This window comes from Coregonus clupeaformis, chromosome 25 (genome assembly GCF_020615455.1).
Source record: "Coregonus clupeaformis isolate EN_2021a chromosome 25, ASM2061545v1, whole genome shotgun sequence".
Classification (NCBI taxonomy): Eukaryota; Metazoa; Chordata; class Actinopteri; order Salmoniformes; family Salmonidae; genus Coregonus; species Coregonus clupeaformis.
This window is the reverse complement of record NC_059216.1, coordinates 17,653,233-17,676,157: the sequence shown is the minus strand read 5'-3', so window position 1 is coordinate 17,676,157 and position 22,925 is coordinate 17,653,233. Positions and strand designations below refer to the sequence as shown.

Sequence of the window (22,925 nt, the reverse complement as noted above, 5' to 3'; positions counted from 1 at the left end):
TTGACTTTAGTATAACGTTAGCTAGCAAGCTAAGATTGAGGGGAGGCCACCGGATTTTAGCTGGCTAATGTTAGCATTGCTAGCTATTTTTGACGAACTTTGCTAGCTAATGACAACATTGCCATCTGTCTAAAGTAAATTTGACGGCAAAGTTGTTTCCGACTAAATATTTGACTACTTTAGCAATGTCATCGTATTTCCAGGCACTGTAGTGTAATTTAAACGAAACAGTAGTTAGCCTCCGTCCAGAATGACTGGATTTATCACCACTTTAGGGCACCACTATGACGCCGCCGATAGAGTACGGCTTGAGAACGTTCATAACAATGTCATGACGCGACCGAGTGACGGGGGTGCAACCTATCAATCCGGCAGCCGAATACTTTATGAATTATAGAACTACCAAAGCTTTACCTGGTATGTATGTACACGTGTACTGTAGCTCTTTGCACCACTTTATAGTGATAGTGGCCTAAACTATTGCGTTAATAACATGCAATTAACCTTTACCATGTACAGTACATGTAGTTCTGAACACTTAGTAAGTACTGCTTACTCTTTTTCCTTTCCAAGACCTTCCACTATATTAACTTCATTGTAATTCAAAGAGTGACCCAGGCCTTTACTTCAGAGCCTATATATTTAGATCTACATTCAGAATGCAGCAGTCTGAAACTCCCCCAGACAGTCGGCTGTGATATTTTTGTGCCCTCCAGCCATCCAATATATGGAGCACATCAAGTCACTGAATTAATGGGGGGAGATGGTGAGCCGGGGTCCAATGGGATGCTATGGATCTTATTTCTCAACTCTTAACTTCATAACAGAGTTGGAGATATGGATTTAGGCTATAGTCTCACTAGTATCATCTGTTGTGTCAATAGTGTGTCTGAGACACTGGCGCTCCAGCTGATTGGGACTCTGGCCGATGTGATGTGATGAATAAGACTGACTGGCAGTGAATGAAATGTGAGCCCTCTTCATGATTTCCCATCCTCAGGGGGGTTAGGAGAGATTGCCATGGATCACATTTTGTTGTGGCTCATTTCAATGAAGTGTCCTCCAAGTCCTGTAGTCTAACCATGAGATGACGATTGGAGAAAAACCTGAAATGATTGTCTTTTTGAAGTTTGACCTTCCTGCTACCATAACTTTGCTGAAACTGTATTTTTATAAAAAAAATTATATACCATAAATCCTTGCAGTTTCCTCTGTTGAGTTCTGATAAGGACATCTAGTGGAAGTTATCAGAAGTGCAACAAATAACTTACAGTCTAAAGCTTCACTGTTTTTACAGTGAACATAGAATATGATCTTGGTCTCAGTCTTAAAGTATCTGTAATTCAGGCACTGATGTGATCATCTATAACCCTTTCAGGACCCCAGTGCCATGCCCCGCCCCACCTCTCAGGACCTGGCTGGATTCTGGGACCTCCTGCAGCTGTCCATCAATGACGTCACCACCAAGTTTGACAAGCTGCAGCAGATGAAGAACAACGACTGGAGGCCCTTAGAGAATAGCCCAGAGAAGAAGGTGGGTAGCACTGAGGTATAGAGAATACAATCTATTCTTATTCTGTTGTCTATGGTGGGTAGTCTCAGTGACTGGTGAGACACATACACAGAATTAGAATCATTGTATTTCTATGGAAACAGATACAGCTACATAACGCACAGTCAGAGCCTTATTAGAGAGAGATGTGAGATTACTCAGAGCCACATTGTAGTAGTGTGGAGTGGTGCTGTTCGGTATGTGAGGTCAAATGCTTAGTTAAGCACCACTGGGTGTCATTGACATGGTGCTTAACTATGCTGATTTATACCACTGGGTGTCATTGACATGGTGCTTAACTACAATGATTTATTTTAAACCACTCAAATGGATGATATGTCAACTACTGCTTATACATGTTGAATTACAGAATAGTTTTTGATACAGTTCAGATTTTGGTTGGTCTAGTTCGTCTCTCTTTCTTCCTATGTCCAGTTGCCACCTGTCGTACCAAAGAAGTCCATGATCGGGAAGAGAGGCGTGACGCGGGAGAAGTCCCTGGACCTTCCAGACCGCCACCGCCAGGAGGCACGCAGGAGGCTCATGGCGGCCAAGCGTGCGGCTTCCTTCCGTCAGAACTCAGTGTCAGAGAGAGCAGACAGCATCGAGATCTACATCCCTGAGGCCCAGACTCGCCTTTGAGAGGATGGGAACAGGGGTCAGGGGTGAGGGGCGTCTCCCCCCTCAGACTTCCCCTCAACTAGACTCTCCTTTAACTAGCCTTTTTCTAGACTATCTACTGTACACTTCCCTCCTTTATCTGTCTCCTCATGACTTCACTGTCATCATCTTCTGAGTTCATCTCCACTCCTCGCTAAGTACGATATCGCAGAACCCCCCTCATCCATTACCAAATATGTATTAGTAAATATATATCTAAGAATTGGTTCATCATTGGTTTATCTTCTCCTTGGTTTTCCCATTATTATTATTTTTTGTTAGTTTAATAGTGTTACATGACGGAATACACAACTCCAAAAGCTCTCATTGAATCATCCTGGAATGGTATATCTGTATTTTTCAAAATTTCCAAAGTGCAGCTTTGAAACCTACCAGCAACTAGAGAGAATACAAACCCGGTTACAAATTGATGACTCCATGAAACCCCTGCAATTATCCTACTTTTGTTTCCAATTGTGTTCATAAGCTAACAAACACACAAAATGATTCAAGTGAACCTATTTGAAAGTGCAGTGCTTGAAATACCTCAACTGTGCATACCACACTGTAGCTTCTGACCAAGGGGCAGGTCATCCTTGTCTGAAATGTCTGTTTTGTGAAGTCACAGTAAGCTCTGGTTTGGTCAATGTTGTCAATGTTGGAAAATGCAGCTTTCTACCAAGTCAGGTAGAGGTCAAAGGTTCAAGTGAGCCTCATGGTAGAACATTTTATTTAAAGATTTCTGAATCAAGCTCATTACCTTTCTCCATTCCAGACTATCCCCTAGAGTTCCCGATACTGTTGACATTTCACATGTAACGACATTTACTTGAAGCAGACAACATGCACATTTTTTAAGAAGATAATTTCATTGCAGTGGGGGAAAAAATGCTGTGGAAGGTTTGCATAGAATAATGCACTTTTGCACTTCTTATAATTCTCTGTATTTCAAAGGGAAATGTACAAAGTTCACAACAGTATTGTTGTATTTGGATTGCAAGAGACTAAATTAATATTCTTAATCACATGGTTGATTTTTCACCTCGTCTCTCCATCCCTTCCTACATATCATGTTGCATCAAAATAGTACTTTTGTCATTTTTTCAAACATCTATCCCTTCCCCTAGCTGTCAACCCAGTAATAACAGTTTCTAAACAAACAACACTCAAACACACAGTAGTGACATAGTTTCATTGATTAGAACACAGCTTGAACAGTCTTGGAGACCATTTTCTTTTGTTGATTATCTACCAGACACGTGCAGTGTGTGACTGTTTCACGTTATTACCTTGTAACGGTTACTCCAAAAGGTAAATACCAAATCAAATCAAATTTGATTTGCCACATGCGCCGAATACAACAAGTGTAGACATTACAGTGAAATGCTTACTTACAACCCCTTAACCAACAATGCAGTTTTTAAGAAAATATGTTAAGTAAAAAATAGATAAGTAAAAAATAAATAAAAAATAATAATTAAAGAGCAGCAGTAAAATAAAATAACAGTAGGGAGGCTATATACAGGGGGTACCGGTACAGAGTCAATGTGCGGGGGCAATGGTTAGTCGAGGTAATTGAGGTAATATGTACATGTGGGTAGAGTTAAAGTGACTATGCGTAAATAATAAACAGAGTAGCAGCAGCGTAAAAGAGAGGGTTGGGGTGGGGTGGGGGGGGCAATACAAATAGTCTGGGTAGCCATGATTAGCTGTTCAGGAGTCTTATGGCTTGGGGGTATAAACTGTTAAGAAGCCTTTTGGACCTAGACTTGGCGCTCCGGTACCGCTTGCTGTGCGGTAGCAGAGAGAGTAGTCTATGACTAGGGTGGCTGGAGTATTTGATAATATTTAGGGCCTTCCTCTGACACCGCCTGGTATAGAGGTCCTGAATGGCAGGAAGCTTGGCCCCAGTGATGTACTGGGCCGTACGCACTACCCTCTGTAGTGCCTTGCGGTCGGAGGCCGAGCAGTTGCCATACCAGGCGGTGAGGCAACCAGTCAGGATGCTCTCGATGGTGCAGCTGTAGAACTTTTTGAGGATCCATGCCAAATATTTTCAGTCTCCTGAGGGGGAATAGGCTTTGTTGGTGCCCTCTTCACGACTGTCTTGGTGTGTTTGGACCATGGTAGTTTGTTGGTGATGTGGACACAAGGAACCTGAAGCTCTCAACCTGTTCCACTACAGCCCCGTCGATGGGAATAGGGGCGTGCTCAGTCCTCTTTTTTTTCCTGTAGTCCACAATCATCTCCTTTGTCTTCATCACGTTGAGGGAGAGGTTGTTATCCTGGCACCACACGGCCAGGTCTCTGACCTCCTCCCTATAGGCTGTCTCATCATTGTCTGTGATCAGGCCTACCACTGTTGTGTCATCTGCAAACTTAATGATGTTGTTGGAGTCGTGCCTGGCCATGCAGTCATGGGTGAACAGGGAGTACAGGAGGGACTGAGCACGCACCCCTGAGGGGCCCCCATGTTGAGGATCAGCATGGCAGATGTGTTGTTACCTACCGTTACCACTTGGGGGCGGCCCTTTTGGAGTAACCATTACAAGGTAATAATGTGAAACTGTCCCAGAGTGAAGAGATATGAGGGAAGAAATGTATCCAGCAATTTGATTTAGTGACTAATGCTTTTTGATCCCCGGCTGATAGCAAAGACATGGCAAATGTGAAGTTGGAGAGACTGAGTTGTTGAGGATGGTACTGTAAGGAATATGAGTCAATGTTACACTGGGGTTATTTTCCCCTCACTCAGCTCAGACTTGCAATCCAGGGGCCTAATATGATACTGTGATGTAGAAGTGGAGGGGACTGTAGGGTCCCTGGTTAATAATGGCAGTGACCAGGGTTTGGATCAGTTCCCATAAGAGGCTAGAGGAGTTCTGAAAAGCCTTGGGACTGGAGTTGTTGGGGTGAGGGATGAGGTGTGTTGATTTGAGGGGCTCTCTGTCTGATACTGTGCACGGTAGTGGAGACTAAAAACGTCATTACTCATGATGACAGGCTATCACATACTTGAAAAACTCTGAAACCCCTCTGCTGCTATAGGATATGGTAAAAGTCATATTACACCGATAGCCACAAGGCTGTGTCAGCATTGCCAGTCTCATTGTCGTTGAGTTATCTAATGTTACCAAGACATCAGTCATCAGGACAGGCTGATTCTGCTGCAGACTGATGTCTATTTGAGGTTGTTTAACTAATATACCTTTATTGGTTATATTTTGGGGTTATGAACCAAGTCAATGGTGTTGCTTTTTACTCCGTCGATCCAGTACTGGTTAAACAATCAATGCAACACTTACAGTAGCACTCTCTTATCTAATTGATACAATTCAAGTCTAAATTATCTATTTTTGTGACTGAGAAAATTATGATTGTTTAGATTTGCTAATAGGCTGCCTACGCCTGTCTTCTATTGTAACTGGTGCAGAGAGAGAGAGAGAGAGAGAGAGAGAGAGAGAGAGAGAGAGAGAGAGAGAGAGAGAGAGAGAGAGAGAGAGAGAGAGAGAGAGAGAGAGAGAGAGAGAGAGAGAGAGAGAGAGAGAGAGAGAGAGAGAGAGAGAGAGAGAGAGAGAGAGAGAGAGAGAGAGAGAGAGAGAGAGAGAGAGAGAGAGAGAGAGAGAGAGAGAGAGAGAGAGAGAGAGAGAGAGAGGGATTCGTTATATTGCAGTCAGAGTACTGTAATGTACCTTTCAGCAGACTGGAGTCCCTTTGTGTCCTGTTTGTATTGGAGGAACGGTCTTGTTTCGCCACTTTGCTGACGGCTTCAGAAACATGGAGTGACTGGAGGGTCACCGCGCCTCCAAGTCCACTCGCCTATAGCTCCGCAGAGACATAACCCAACTGTCACCCCCTTAGTGTCCTCCAGTCACAGTGTCCCCCAGTCACCCCCAGTCACAGTGTGGCTCAGCAGGGACTCTGACACACACGCACACGTGAACACACACACACGCACACGTGTACACACACACATACTGTTATCTCTGTCATCCTAAAATATAATGTTTTGATAGCCTTGTCCTGGGGGTCAGTTCAATTATAGAAGTTTGGAAACAACACAAATCAGATGGACATTATGACTTGTATTGCAGCATATCACAGTTGGTTGCAGGATACAGAAAAGGGTTGGATTTCCTTTCAAAATCATATCATTTAATCTTTACCTCATATTTGAATCAGTTATCTTTCTCTTCCATGGCTTAATTTTGTATAGTGACAAGTTAGCGAGTGTGAATGTAGAAACATTCCTTTCCATTGTAAGTGAAGATCTAGCTTCTGTCTGCATAAATCTATCTGAGGGATGTGATGTCATATTGTTGGAGGGAGGGAACCAACCTAGCCAAAATTACAGTGCTGCAGCTGTAGTGCACCATTGTCTGTCCCGTAGGAAGCCAGGATCTCTGTTGGCAGGTTAGCGATGTTCCCCTGCTGTTCCTACAGTTGTACGCAGACAGACGTGCAACAGTGGCAGAGAAAGACTCACACTGACACATGCTGACCTAGGGGAGGCTGGGGTCTCTGCTTTGAAGTCTAACTGCTGTTGTTCTATCATGCTGCGAGGCTGTTCTGTAGTTATAGAATCTGACAGTGGTGGTGGGCTTTTCTCATATACTGCAGTATGTGGTGACAGAGAAAAGGGCGCTTACGTAAGTGTCATCCCTTAAAGGTCCTTGGAAAGATCAACCAGACAGCCTCAAAGGCCATTGGAAGCAAAAGTGCTGATGATTGTACTCTACTGCCTCTACTGTTGAGGATGACAGGGTAAAGTACATGGTGATCACAGCACTGTATGGATTATATAGATCCGGTTTGGCTCCATATCAGCCCTGGCATCCCTGGAGGATACACACTCTGACATGAGCTCTGCTTCTTTTACAGTGTGTCGCTGAAATGACAGAGGTGTGTGTGTGTGTACTTATATGCAAATTCATCAGGGTTGGTGTGTGTGCGTGCAAGAGTGTGCGTTTGCTTCTATGAGTCTCTTGTTTGCTTTGATGGGACAGCTACTCTACTTTGGTGTTTCCTCCTCCACTCTACAGTACCATTTCCAGTTGGATTCCATCCAGACAACCCTCAATGCTCATAGAACCATTATGAATGGTGACATGGCCTAAGGTATGACAAGTAGCTCAGGCAGCGAGCTAGCAACTCACATTGAAAGCTCAAATTCAATCTAAACACAATGGCTTTAGCAGCATATTCATGCATAGCTTAGATTTTTTCAATAGTTTTTATGTCTGTGTGATGAGTGTTTGAAAGATTGAGGAAATGAAAAGTTGAATACAAAAATGTACAAGAAGGATCGGAGGAGTTATAGTGGATGTTCAGTATTGAAAAGCAGGCTGCATATTTTTTACTACCATTCCATTTATGAGAATAATTATTTCTGTACTCTGCATTTTAATTACTCATTACAGAGTTACATTTTATACATTCCACTACCAGTGCCATTTATAGAATAACAAATTGTGCCATATTCTAAAATCGTATTCTCAATCCTGCCACAGACAACCATTGGTTCTCTACTGTTGGTTAACCTTAGACCAGATCTATTTAGGGTAAGCTCCCTCTCTGAGCCCGGTCCACTGTTACAAAACTGTAACCAATGGGTTGTATTTCTCTTTATCTGGCTACATTTGCTATACTTGATCACTTGTAAGTATAACAGTACCAATTCAGTCCATTAGATGGCCCCCAAGTTCTTTTTTCGGTTATTAATGTATCATTATTTTTAACATGGGATTTATAATATTGTTTCCCCTTGATTTGTTACGCCATATCCTTTCCATGCCCACATATTGTTTCCACTGCATGTCCAAATGTGTAACCCTTGCAGAACACACACAACCAAACAGATCCAGTCTATCAGCTATAACCAGCCAAACAATGCAACCCTGTGTTCTTCCAGGCTTTAATGTCTATGGGACATTGTGTTAGCTGGTTTGGTTGAGGGTATAAAATGGCTGCTCATTGGGCATGAATTCAGAGGGAAACAAAGTATCTGGTAAATGTGGCATGTAGTTTGTTTTACATTTTATTTTATTTTGTCATCTTCATTTTGACTTCAGATAAAACCGTCTGAAACTGATACCACAGATAAAAGTAGTATTTTGTTTAGCTTCATTCTAATGAAGGCAGCAGAAAAATAACTGCCATATTCTTTAAGAAAATGTGGAACCCCCACCTACTGTAGTTTGCCTCTCTCCCCAACATGATGTATCAGTGTCTAGGACAGTTCCTCTTCATCGATGGCCACACTACTTGTTTGGCCTTGTTTTGTCTATCTGCTTTGGGACCCTAGTATTTATGAGGGGTCTTTTTTTTGCCACATTGTGGAGAAAATACGAAGATGACACACTGATACACCACTTCCTGGATCTCGGAATGTGAAATGACTAGACAAATTCAAAAGGTAGTTGTTTAGCTAAAAACTATTTTCATCTCTTGTATATCATATCTATAGTGAGGATGAATATAATGCCAAATATTCTTTATTTGTAAAGAAATATATATATATATATAATAAATATATTAATATATGATATATGCCTCATTGAAACATTTTTTTTGGGCTTTTACTCGTGTTTTGTTATCAATTTGTTCCTTTGTTGGGGTTATTTTGAAAAGCTGTTATGATAGCATGCAAAATACTGATACTGAATGTATGATTAGTTTATTCATAGTCTTTTTGTATTGACACTGTTACATTGATATGTGTATTTATTCACCTGTTTAGAAAAGATGCATTTATATATGTTTTATATGTTAAAATGTTTACTGATTTTGTCATTGTTATTATTTTTAAATCTCTGTTATTTTAAACACATCACAACTGTATTTCTGTATTTTACTAAATTTTTTCCAAATGAACACTTTGAAGATTTTGCCTCTTAAAAGTAGTTTAATCATTGCTGATATCATCTGATGTAAATACTTCTGCAATTAAATTTTTTGATGAAAAACATTTAAAAGTTTGAGAGGGACTGGGTGGTGTCTCATTATTTGCTTTTCTTCACTCCATGTAAACTAGTAAGTAGGCTACTGCATGCAGTGTAATTCAATAATTCACTAATTACTGAACTATATGATAACAATATTTTGTCAAAGGCTGGATAACTTAAACCTCAAAACGTTGCAGATGAGATGCCACCACATAAATTAGGGATTAATAACATTATGTTCTCAGGGCCAATAGAAACACAGTAATACACTTGCCTGAGTAGTGTTGACCAATAGGAGAGCATGGAAACTCATAGGGCGGGATTTCCTGTTTTCTTGCCAGCGACCAAATTGATCCCAGTGTCTGCACTACAGGTGGAGATGGGGGATATGCCATTGCAGATTAGGAGACAGCAGCTGGCAATGAATTATTGGGTCAACCTACAGGGACATGGGGTGTCTCATCCTGCGAAAGGGATTTTACAGGCATGCTGGGAACATGAGCGAAGACAGAATATGAGCTTTGGGTGGGTGGGTAATACCCAGACGAAGGAGATGGGACTGTATGGAAGGGAGTTTAGTCCAACGGTAGCTATTCCTGTAAATCCACCATGGCTACTCCTGCCTCCAGTAGTTGATCTAGAAGTGTTGGAGAGACTACAGAAAGATAGGGAGGGTGTTGATCCATCTGATTTGTTTAAGAGATGTCTGGATACTGTGTATCAGGATGTTTTGTGGCCATTTACACAGATGGTTCAAAAGATCAAAGGACAGGACGTACTGGGTCAGCATATGTAGTGCAGGAATGTGGGGTGGAAGTCAGGAAATGTATTACAGATCATCTGGCTGTATATACGGCGGAGGTTATGGCCATACTGTTGGCCCTGCAGTGTTGTGGAGGAAGTCAAGCTGGACAGAGTAGTTATTTACTCTGATTCATATGCAGTGTTGAGGGGTCTCCAGTCCTTTAGCTCACGTAGCAGACAAGACCTGCTTTATGAGGTGCTACAAACCCATGGCAGGATTAGACAGATGGGTATACAGATAAGATTTACTTGGTCCCAGCCCATGTGGGGGTGGAGGTGAACGAGGCAGTTGATGTACTGGCTAAACAAGCACTTAGTAGTGGGGATGTTGATGTTATAGTTTCAATGAGCAAGGCAGAGGCAAAAAGCCTGATATGGACAGTGATGGTTCAGAGATGGCAGGAGCAGTGGAATAGAGATACTAAGGGCAGGCATTTATTTCAAGTACAGACGAAAGTCGGGGAGGGGAGGACGGCAGGAAGGGACAGAAGAGAGTAGGCTATTTTTACTACAGTATTGCTACAGTATGGGCAGTATCAGAGAGAAAGAGAAAGGCTGAGATCTAGTATGAGGGAGAAGGCGATACAGGAAATTAGTTTAAAGAGTATATTGAGTAGAACGTCATTAGATATAGTCTAAAATATTTTGTTATCTTTTTTAAGAGCAACAGGGCTCCCTATCGTTGGCCCACACACCAGTACAGTAGGTGGCAGTAATGCACCATAACATTGGATGCCAACCGCCGATAAACCCCACCAAAGAAGAAGCAGAAGCAGAAGAAGAAGCAGAAGCAGAAGAAGAAGAAGAAATTCATAACAAGCCCGTTGCTGATCGGATCGAATATCTTCTTTGATTTCACAGTCCAACAAACTGATGTTTGCCAAGAATGAACGAATAAGGTAAGTAATTATTCTTGCTACAATGGCGATGAGTAGGCATATATGTTGGCTAGTTAGCTCGTTAGCCAAAGCCACAAACAGTCGTTTGTTTGTTTTGTGTCAGGACATTCTGTTCTGTTACAGATGAGAAACAGCATGCAATAATGTTGCAGCAAAGGTATCGCAATTGTGCCTGAGTGGACATTTTTTACAGTGTAAACAATGGTGCAATGTTTCAGATTTTAGTAAACTGGCCTCTGTTTTTCTCTGCCATGTATCAACGTATCTAGCTGATTTAGCCACGTTGTTGCATTTATCAGATTGAATTTCACTTGACACACCATGGTCAGACGATTTTCCTCGAGGAAAAAAGGTGCCCGATATCTTATGTTATCGTCTGTCAAACGAAAGAAGGTGTGAAGTCACTCACTTCTCCTTTCTTGTGCCTCTGTGTTATTTCAAACAGACAGAAGTTAACACACCGACATCACTTATCTTGGGTCAACAATAACTGATCATGTTTTTGGCTAGGTATAGAGGGTAATGTTCAAACGCCATCTAGCACATGTTGACATGTCATAACTATTTTATGAACATTGACCAATGTGTTTTGGCTTTAATTCCTTTTGCAGGGTGGTTGGCTTTAATTCCTGTCTGTTTTCCATGAGTTTGTCTACAACTCCAGCACCTGCGGAAAGTACCTGGATGTGCCTATGTTCTTCAGCTTTTGTGGTTGATGACTAACCAGTAACTAGTCCTTTCAATGATCACCGGGTCACTCAACTCTGAGAACTCCCAACAGACATCATCCATCCACTCACACAAACTAACATGACCTCCGAGCAGGCCAGCACCCTGCATGCATTCAAGGGCCCCGGCGACCCCAGTCCGGGCTACTTCTCCTGGGGCCTTCGCTTCCAGGTCATCGGCCTGGGTTTTGCCTTCTACACGGCCGTGTTCCTCCTCTCCCACCTGGTGTCCACGGCTCTCTCTCAGACCTACCGCTCTCTGCTGGCTAAGGAGAAGGTGTTCTGGAACCTGGCGGCCACACGGGCTGCGTTCGGCCTCCAGAGCATGGTGGCGGGCCTACGGGCGCTGACCGAGGACTCGGCCATGTCCAGGGACAGGGTCAGAGGTCAGGAGGACTGGTCTTGGTTCACTGTGCTCACCGCCACAGGCTTCTTTCTGTTTGAGAATGTGGCGCTGCATGCCTCCAGTGTGGTGTTCAGGTCCTTCGACCTCCCCCTGGCTGCCCATCATTTCTTTGCCCTGTCAGGGTTCGCTGGGGCGGTGGTCTGGGACTCACTAGGACATTACCTGCCCATGGTCACTCTGCTGCTGGAGATGAGCACACCCTTCACCTGCATCTCCTGGATGTTACTAAAGGTAAAGGAGTGTTTGTGTCTGTCTGGTGCCTTTCATCATATTCTCTATAAAGTATGTTTCTGTTTTGTAGTTGTTGATTGACTCCATTTGTGACACTGTACTGTTTTTTTATTTAACCTTTATTTAACCAGGTAAGCCAGTTGAGGACAAGTTCTCATTTACAACTGCGACCTGGCCAAGATAAAGCAAAGCAGTGCAATAAAAACAACAACAACACAGAGTTACATACAGTGAGGGAAAAAAGTATTTTATCCCCTGCTGATTTTGTACGTTTGCCCACTGACAAAGAAATGATCAGTCTATAACTTTAATGGTAGGTTTATTTGAACAGTGAGAGAGAGAATAACAACAAAACAATCCAGAAAAACGCATGTCAAAAATGTTATAAATTGACTTGCATGTTAATGAGGGAAATAAGTATTTGACCCCCTCTCAATCAGAAGGATTTCTGGTTCCCAGGTGTCTTTTATACAGGTAACGAGCTGAGATTAGGAGCACACTCTTAAAGGGAGTGCTCCTAATCTCATCTTGTTACCTGTATAAAAGACACCTGTCCACAGAAGCAATCAATCAATCAGATTCCAAACTCTCCACCATGGCCAAGACCAGATAGCTCTCCAAGGATGTCAGGGACAAGATTGTAGACCTACACAAGGCTGGAATGGGCTACAAGACCATCGCCAAGCAGCTTGGTGAGAAGGTGACAACAGTTGGTGCGATTATTCGCAAATGGAAGAAACACAAAATAACTGTCAATCTCCTTCGGCCTGGGGCTCCATGCAAGATCTCACCTCGTGGAGTTGCAATGATCATGAGAACGGTGAGGAATCAGCCCAGAACTACACGGGAGGATCTTGTTAATGATCTCACGGCAGCTGGGACCATAGTCACCAAGAAAACAATTGGTAACACACTACGCCGTGAAGGACTGAAATCCTGCAGTGCCCGCAAGGTCCCCCTGCTCAAGAAGCCACGTATACAGGCCGTCTGAAGTTTGCCAATGAACATCTGAATGATTCAGAGGAGAACTGGGTGAAAGTGTTGTGGTCGGATGAGACCAAAATCGAGCTCTTTGGCATCAACTCAACTCGCCGTGTTTGGAGGAGGAGGAATGCTGCCTATGAACCCAAGAACACCATCCCCACCGTCAAACATGGAGGTGGAAACATTATGCTTTGGGGGTGTTTTTCTGCTAAGGGGACAGGACAACTTCACCGCATCAAAGGGACGATGGACGGGGCCATGTACCGTCAAATCTTGGGTGAGAACCTCCTTCCCTCAGCCAGGGCATTGAAAATTGGTCGTGGATGGGTATTCCAGCATGACAATGACCCAAAACACACGGCCAAGGCAACAAAGGAGTGGCTCAAGAAGAAGCACATTAAGGTCCTGGAGTGGCCTAGCCAGTCTCCAGACCTTAATCCCATAGAAAATCTGTGGAGGGAGCTGAAGGTTTGAGTTGCCAAACGTCAGCCTCAAAACCTTAATGATTTGGAGAAGATCTGCAAAGAGGAGTGGGACAAAATCCCTCCTGAGATGTGTGCAAACCTGGTGGCCAACTACAAGAAACGTCTGACCTCAGTGATTGCCAACAAGGGTTTTGCCACCAAGTACTAAGTCATGTTTTGCAGAGGGGTCAAATACTTATTTCCCTCATTAAAATGGAAATCAATTTATAACATTTTTGACATGCGTTTTTCTGGATTTTCTTGTTGTTATTCTGTCTCTCACTGTTCAAATAAACCTACCATTAAAATTATAGACTGATCATGTCTTTGTCAGTGGGAAAACGTACAAAATCAGCAGGGGATCAAATACTTTTTTCCCTCACTGTATGGAATAAACAAAATGTACAGTCAATAACACAATAGAAAATCTATATACATGTGTGCAAATGTTGTAAGTTATGGAGGTAAGGAAATAAATATGCCATGGTGCAAAATAATTACAATTTAGTATTAACACTGGAGTGATAGATGTGCAGAAGATGATGTGCAAATAGAGATACTGGGGTGCAAATGAGCAAAATAAATAACAATATGGGTATGAGGTAGTTGGGTGGGCTAATTACAGATGAGCTGTGTACAGGTGCAGTGATCGGTAAGCTGCTGTGACAACTGATGCTTAACGTTAGTGAGGGAGATAAGTGTCTCCAGCTTCAGAGGTTTTTGCAGTTCGTTCTAGTCATTTGCAGCAGAGAACTGGAAGGAATGGCGGCCAAAGGAGGTGTTGGCTTTGGGAATGACCAGTGAGATATACCTGCTGGAATGCATACTACGGGTGGGTGTTGCTATGGTGACCAATGAGCTAAGATAAGGCGGGGATTTGCCTAGAAGTGATTTATAGATGACCTGGAGCCAGTGGGTTTAGCGACAAATATGTAGTGAGGGCCAGCCAACGAGAGCATACATGTCACAATGGTGGGTTGTATATTGGGCTTTGGTGACAAAACGGATGGCACTGTGATAGACTACATCCAATTTGCTGAGTAGAGTGTTGGAGGCTATTTTGTAAATGACATCGCCGAAGTCAAGGATCGGTAGGATAGTCAGTTTTACGAGGGCATGTTTAGCAGCATGAGTGAAGGAGGCTTTGTTGCGAAATAGGAAGCCGATTCTAGATTTAATTTTGGATTGGAGATGCTTAATGTGAGTCTGGAAGGAGAGTTTACGGTCTAACCAGACACCTAGGTATTTGTAGTTGTCCACATATTCTAAGTCAGACCCGCCGAGAGTAGTGATTCTAGTCGGGCGGGCGGGTGCAAGCAGTGTTCGATTGAAGAGCATGCATTTACTTTTACTAGTGTTTAAGAGCAGTTGGAGGCCACGGAAGGAGTGTTGTATGGCATTGAAGCTCGTTTGGAGGTTTGTTAACAGTGTCCAATGAAGGGCCAGATGTATACAAAATGGTGTCGTCTGCGTAGAGGTGGATCTGAGAGTCACCAGCAGCAAGAGCGACATCGTTTAATATAAACAGAGAATAGAGTCAGCCCGAGAATTGAACCCTGTGGCACCCCCATAGAGACTGCCAGAGGTCCAGACAACAGGCCCTCCGATTTGACACATTGAACTCTATCTGAGAAGTAGTTGGTGAACCAGTCGAGGTAGTCATTTGAGACATTTGACAATTTCGGCGGCTAATTTTTTGAAAGAAAGGGTCCAGATTGTCTAGCCCAGCTGATTTGTAGGGGTCCAGATTTTGCAGCTCTTTCAGGACATCAGCTGTCTGAATTTGGGTGAAGAAGAAGGGGGGATTTATCTGTGGTGACAGTTTCCTCGCCTCAGTGCAGTGGGCAGCTGGGAGGAGGTGCTCTTATTCTCCATGGACTTTACAGTGTCCCAAAACTTTTTGGAGTTAGTGCAACAGGATGCACATTTCAGTTTGAAAAAGCTAGCCTTTGCTTTCCTAACTGATTGTGTATATTGGTTCCTGACTTACCTGAAAAGTTGCATATTGCGTGGGCTGTTCGATGCTAATGCAGTACGCCACAGGATATTTTTGTGCTGGTCAAGGGCAGTCAAGTCTGGGGTGAACCAGGGGCTATATCTGTTCTTAGTTCTGAATTTTTTGAGTGGGGCATGCTTATTTAAGATGGAGAGGAAAGACTTTTGAAGAACATCCAGGCATCCTCTACTGACAGAATGAGGTCAATATCCATCCAGGATACTTATTATCATAGCTTATTCATTTTCTTATAGTTCAGTTGTTTTACTGGCGGACTAGACATAGAAAGCACAGATGGATTTCAGTTCCCCTTTTCTGTTTACATACTCGACACTGAGACCAGCACCTTGACATGATTTGCAACGGTGATAAATGTACAGATGGCCATTCTGAGAAAGGGGAATTTCTAAGGAGAAATAGACCCAAGTCACATGAGATTTCACATGTCACTTTTGTTCTATTTCCCAAGATGTTTTACAGTGCCTTCAGAAAGTATTCACAAAGTGGGATTAAAATGGATTTAATTGTCACTTTTGGTCAACGATCTACACAAAATACTCAACTGGCGACAGGGGTCAGCCCGCAGGCACCCGGCCCGTTGCTAGAGCGCGATGAGCCAAGGAAAGCCCTCACTGGCCAAACCCTCTCCTAACCCGGACGACGCTGGGCCAATTGTGGGCCGTCCTATGGGACACCCGGCCACGGCCGGTTGTGGAACAGCCCGGGAATGAACCTGGGTCTGTAGTAACGCCTTTATCACTGCGATGCAGTGCCTTAGACCGCTGCGCCCCTCGGGAGGCCCTCAAGACGATTTTAAGTCAAAATTATAACTAGGCCACTCAGGAACATTCAATATCATCTTGGTAAGCAACTCCAGTGTAGATTTGGCCTTGTGTTTTAGGTTATTGTCCTGCTGAAAGGTGAATTCGTCTCCGTGTCTTTTGGAAAGCAGATTGAACCAGGTTTTCCTCTAAGATTTTGCCTGTGCTTAGCTTTATTCTGTTTCTTTTTATCCTAAAAAAACTCCCTAGTCCTTACCGATGACAAGCATACCCATAACAGGATGCAGCTACCACCATGCTTGAAAATATGAAGAGTGGTACACTGTGATGTTGGATTTGACCCAAACAAAACACTGTATGAAAAAAAAAAAAAAGTATGAAAAATGTATGCACTCACCAACTAAGTCGCTCTGGATAAGAGCGTCTGCTAAATTAATATGTAAATGTATTCAGGAGAAAAAGTTAATTTCTTTGCCACATTTTTTGCAGTATTACTTAAGTGCCTTGTTGCAAACAGGATGCATGTTTTATATTTCTATTCAGTACAGGCTTCACTCTTTTCACTCTGTCATTTAGGTTAGTATTGTGGACAAACTACAAAGTTGTTGATCCATCCTCAGTTCTCTCATATCACAACTATTAAACTCTGTAACTGTTTTAAAATCACCATTGGCCTCATGGTGAAATCCCTGAGCAGTTTCCTTCCTCTCTGGCAACTGAGTTAGGAAGGACACCTGTATATTTGTAGTGACTGGGTTTATTGATACACCATCCAAAGCCTAATTAATAACTTCACCATGCTCAAAGGGATATATTCAGTGTCAGATTTTGTATTTATTTTATTTTTACACAGTTACCAATAGCTGCCCTTCTTTGCGAGGCTTTGGAAAACCTTCCTGGTCTTTGTGATTGAATATGTGCTTGAAATTCACTACTCAATTGAGGGACCTTACAGATAATTGTATGTGTGGGGTCAGAGATGGGGTAGTCATTCCAAAATCAATGTTAACTACTATTATTGAACACAGAATGAGTAAATGCTACTTATTATGTGACTTGTGAAGCACATTTTTACTCCTGAACTTATTTAGGCTTGCCATAACAAAGGTGTTGTATACTTATTGACTCAAGACATTTCATTTTTTATTAATTTAGAAAATGTTCCACAAACAAAATTAGACTTTTACATTATGGGGTATTGTGTCAGATCAGTGACACAATCTCAATTTACAAAATGTAGAAAAGGTAAAGAGGTGTGAATACTTTCTGAAGGCGCTGTACATTTGTTATAGATGACGAGGACCCCAAACACTGTGACAGTCTTTATCCCCTGCCCAATCAGTACATTTCCTTCACTAAGTATCCCTCTTCTCTCCCCTCCAGGCTGGCTGGGCGAGGACCCTCTTCTGGAAGGCCAACCAGTGGGTGATGATCCACATGTTCCACTGCCGCATGGTGCTCACGTACTACATGTGGTGGGTGAGCTGGAGCCACTGGGGGGAGATGAACATGTACGTTGCCCTGCCTCAGCGCATCCTCTTCTATACCGGCCTGGCCCTGCTCACAGTGATCATCAACCCCATCTGGACACACAAGAAGACCATGCAGCTCCTCAACCCTGTCGACTGGAACTTCAGCAACAAGCCGCCGTCCAACGGCCCAAGTGGGGAGCAGGAGGAAAAACCTCATGCGAGATAAACGAGCCAAGAACTGTCAACCTGTTTGGAGAGTTATGGGGCTCTTTTACTATGCTTGTAAAGGAGATTCATTTCTCACGAACTCTTTAGCTTTTAGTGCTTGAGGTTTTTTGAAGATTAAGTTGAACTAAACTAGTGTGTTTTAAAGGTTCTCAGTACAGGTTTTAGGTCTGCTGTGTCTCTACAAGATGTGGATGAAAGAGCTCTTGGTCTTTGGAAGAAATGTTATATTTACATTTAGCAGACGCTCTTATCCAGAGCGACTTACAGTTAGTGAGTGCATACATTATTGTTATTTTCATTTATAAAAAAATGTCATACCCCCCCCGTGGGAATCGAACCCACAACCCTGGCGTTGCAAACGCCATGCTCTACCAACTGAGCTACATCCCCTGCCGGCCATTCCCTCCCCTACCCTAGACGACGCTGGGCCAATTGTGCGCCGCCCCATGGGTCTCCCGGTCGCGGCCGGCTACGACAGAGCCTGGATTCGAACCAGGATCTCTAGTGGCACAGCTAGCACTGCGATGCAGTGCCTTAGACCACTGCGCCACTCGGGAGATAATAAGTCATCTTAATAAGTCATCATTATAAGTCATCTTACAGTTTTATAGTCTTTGCCTGACCCCTATGCCTTTGGTTAAAATTTGCTGTTTTGGTTAGTGTTGTTTTATTGCGAGGGAGTGCAGACGAACAGGGAGAAAGGTATATTATTGTTCTGTTTACTCTGTTCAGCTTCCAGCAGCAAGGTGTGAATGTGTTAGTTGGGGTGTTGGCTGGTTTGAAGTGCCCTGAGGCACCAGTGGTGTTTGCATTTACTGGTACAGTGTGTGTGGTCACTCAACCACTATGTGCTGAGCACAGACAGGTCCATGAGGCAGCAGATTTACTTGCCGAGAAGAAACACAGTGACAGACTGGGTCATTGGATCTGGCAGATGAGGAAAGTCTCACAGCTTTCAAAGGTCATTGGAAGGCAAGCAACTTTTTTCTGTATCATAAAAAAAATGCTTCCTGACTTGTTTGAGATTAGACCGTAATGTGTGCCGGTAGTGTTGCATGCTCTAATTGAATCTTTATCAATTCTTCTCATCTTGAAGAAATGGTTCCTGTGCTCCGTGGCTGTCAGAGTAGTATCTTTGATAGTGGGGTTGACTTGACTCACGTAGACTCTAATACTAAGACAGTGGATGGACGCTAACGGAGCTGTGAGAAGCATTGCTGTTTTCAAAGGATGCACCGTAGGGAGTAGACTAATAACAAGCACCACCGTGCAGGCCAAACAGACGGGCATGTTGCTTCCCTTTCTAATGGAACTACTCTCTCTACCACTGATCTGCCTGAAAACAAAGTTAGGGGATCATTCTTTACAGTCTCCTTTATGTTACGTATCTCACTGGACCTTCTGTATGCCTGCAAATTAGTCTTGAGTGGACAATTAAATCAGGTTCATTCAAGAGTCACGTGAGATGGAGTGAGTGAGTTTGAACCCTTATCCTGGTCATTTGTGTACAAAGATGTATTTCATGAATATTCTCATGGAAAATTCAGTCCTGCAGTCTAGCATTGAGTTCTTTGGAGTCAACTCGCCCACATTGAACTGCATCCAGACCGCCTTACTGTATTTCACAAAGGCTCTCTTGACTAAATGTACAAATGGAGAGGCATGGAAAACATAGAAATAGAATAAGAATCTCAATGGTTGGAACAATTGTATTTATGACACCAAGGCCTTTTGGTTGGTTTAAACAAGTTTTAATATGCATAGGTTCATGTTATGTCCAATTCCATTAAAATGTATTGCATTAGAAATTTGTATACAAATCAGTATTACATTACAGTCCCAGATCCTAGAACTCAGGCTGTTGGTTATACATAATAAGGGATGACACAAGTCATTTACATGGGAAAACCTCAACAACATCATGACAGTATTTTAGCATTCTTAATAGCTGATGTCAGACTCAGAGGGTAAAGCCCACACTGAGGAAAAGGGGCCATAGGCATCTTCTCTTATGTTTAGTTTTCTTTTATATTTTTTATTACAATATTATTTTATTCAAATTGTTGCAGGACTGAGGGCCTTTATAGACATAATTAACCTAAACTTTACTAGTTTTACTAATATTTTGAATTCGGGTTGTATTATTACAGTTATGAATTAAAAAAGTATTGCTGTTCGGTCAACTTTTGACAGTGGCACTCATAACACCATGGTGATACAAGTAATGTGGCATTGGTCACCTTTAATGGGAAGATGACTACTTATCAAGGGTGACAAGTCATTGTGGCACAGTTCCATTTGTTTCTCTAGTCCTTTCCCCTAGGTCCTAGCCTATGGCCTAGCCCTTCTGTGTTCTTTATGGTTTCTAGACATGATGCAAGTGTATGTGTGTGTGTATATATATGTATATATATATATATATATATATATATATATATATATATATATATATATATATCATGTTTTTCCCCCAATTATTTTCTACTTCAGTTTCAACATTTGAAACTTTTCTGAACTTAAATTGGCACAGTGTTGGATTTCCTTACTTAAATATATTTTACATTTCTTCTCAAGAAACCATTATGTTATGCACACTGACACATGGGTACTGTCAGACTGTCTGTCACAAATTATTAACTATAACATGAAATGCCAATAAAACATTTTAACACCAGCAGTATCTTGTAGTTTAGTAGAAAATGTATTTTATTTCTGCCTAAACCTCTCACCTACAAACACCTCGTTATATCATGCAACATTACATTTACGTCATTTAGCAGACGCTCTTATCCAGAGCGACTTACAAATTGGTGCATTCACCTTATAGCCAGTGGGATAACCACTTTACAATGTTTTTTTTTCTTTCTTTGGGGTGGGGTAAGGGGGAGTAGAAGGATTACTTTATCCTATCCCAGGTATTCCTTCAAGAGGTGGGGTTTCAAGTGTCTCCGGAAGGTGGTGAGTGACTCCGCTGTCCTGGCGTTGTGAGGGAGCTTGTTCCACCATTGGGGTGCCAGAGCAGCGAACAGTTTTGACTGGGCTGAGCGGGAACTGTACTTCAGCAGAGGTAGGGGGGCCAGCAGGCCAGAGGTGGATGAACGCAATGCCCTCGTTTGGGTGTAGGGACTGATCAGAGCCTGAAGGTACGGAGGTGCCGTTCCCCTCACAGCTCCGTAGGCAAGCACCATGATCTTGTAGCAGATGCAAGCTTCAACTGGAAGCCAGTGGAGTGTGCGGAGGAGCGGGGTGACGTGAGAGAACTTGGGAAGGTTGAACACCAGACGGGCTGCGGCATTCTGGATGATTTGTAGGGGTTTAATGGCACAGGCAGCGAGCCCAGCCAACAGCGAGTTGCAGTAATCCAGACGGGAGTTGACAAGTGCCTGGATTAGGACCTGTGTAAGGCAGGGTCGTACTCTCCGAATGTTGTAGAGCATGAACCTCAGGATTGGGTCACCGCCTTGATGTTAGCGGAGAACGACAGGGTGTTGTCCAGGGTCACGCCAAGGCTCTTCACACTCTGGGAGGAGGACACAACGGAGTTGTCAACCGTGATGGCGAGATCATGGAACGGGCAGTCCTTCCCCGGGAGGAAGAGCAGCTCCGTTTTGCCGAGGTTCAATTTGAGGTGGTGATCCGTCATCCACACTGATATGTCTGCCAGACATGCAGAGATGCGATTCGCCACCTGGTTATCAGAAGGGGGAAAGGAGAAGATTAGTTGTGTAATATATAAATCAAACATGGTGTAGGTCAGCGAGAGGTGTGCTTTACCAAGGTAGACAGAGATGCTGGAAGTAGCTGTTTATTTTAAATTGTGTAGGAGCTAAAGTCTACGATTGCATAAAAATCTGTCGTCACTTTGTCTCCTCCTATTCATAAAAACAGGAAATACTTGGGAGGTTAAAAAACGATATGGTGGAAGCTCATTAGGCTGGCTTTCACTGTCTGTTCGATCAGAGCAATGAAGGAGAGGACACGAGGAGATTACCGATTTTGTTAACGAAAAAAAAACATTATGTAACATAATTGCTACACTGATTTCTCTATGCTCTTCTTATTGGCATTGCCCCACTCACTGTGGAACAACACAACAACAAGATCACCTTCAGGGAACTCTAATACTTTTTTGTAATTACATCTTTCTTTCACATAATGACCAGTAGAATTGTATGAAAAAAACAATGTTTTGAGAAATCCTCAATCAAAAATGTATAGTTATGAACAAGTTTTAAGTTTTGCATAACATGTCCTATATTCGAACTCTCAATTTGATCATACAGGTATGTTTTCAAAATGGAATCCAATGCAATGAAGGAGAGGACAGTAGAGGAAGACATGATGTAACACACGTGCTGCATTCTTCTGTTACTGGATTAACCAGAATAATACTAACTTTCTGGAGGAAGCAACTGATTGCTCCCTGCTCTTCTTATTGCTGCTGATACTGCTGATACTGCACTCCATCTCTTCTTGACATTTGAGTACCTGTCCTTTTCATTTTGCTGAAACACTTCTGTGTTTCCTGCCACCATCTCCTCTATCTTCTCCAGCAGTTCACCCCTGTTCTCATTGATGAGAACATGATACCTGTTTCCACATTTCTCAACAAGCCACTGGAGGGCCTTCCCTTCACTCTCAATGTGCTGCTCAATGGTTGTGTCTCCCAGCCGGGCTCCATGAGTGAACAGCACTATAGTTTGACTTCAGACTCTCTCACTGAGAAGATCCAGGTGTTCCTCTACTACTCTTTTGTGTTCCTCAATTAATGAAGA

At 42.9% G+C, this 22,925-nt stretch overlaps 2 protein-coding genes across 2 annotated transcripts in view; both read left to right on the top strand.

The window, feature by feature from the left end:
- LOC121539155 (disks large-associated protein 2) overlaps positions 1-3,567 on the top strand; it is a 138,143-nt gene extending 134,576 nt beyond the window's left edge. The window contains exons 10-11 of the mRNA XM_041847446.2: positions 1,379-1,534; positions 1,988-3,567. Of these exons, the coding sequence (XP_041703380.1) occupies positions 1,379-1,534; positions 1,988-2,194 (363 nt within the window). The 3' untranslated portion in view covers positions 2,195-3,567. The remainder of the gene's footprint in view (positions 1-1,378; positions 1,535-1,987) is intronic.
- Positions 3,568-10,749: 7,182 nt separating this feature from the next.
- On the top strand, positions 10,750-18,447 carry LOC121538767 (protein CLN8). The gene is made up of 3 exons (XM_041846929.2): positions 10,750-10,859; positions 11,471-12,224; positions 17,834-18,447. The coding sequence occupies exons 2-3, from the start codon at positions 11,670-11,672 to the stop codon at positions 18,146-18,148; spliced, it is 870 nt and encodes a 289-aa protein (XP_041702863.1). The 5' UTR covers positions 10,750-10,859; positions 11,471-11,669; the 3' UTR covers positions 18,149-18,447.
- Positions 18,448-22,925: the final 4,478 nt, after the last annotated feature.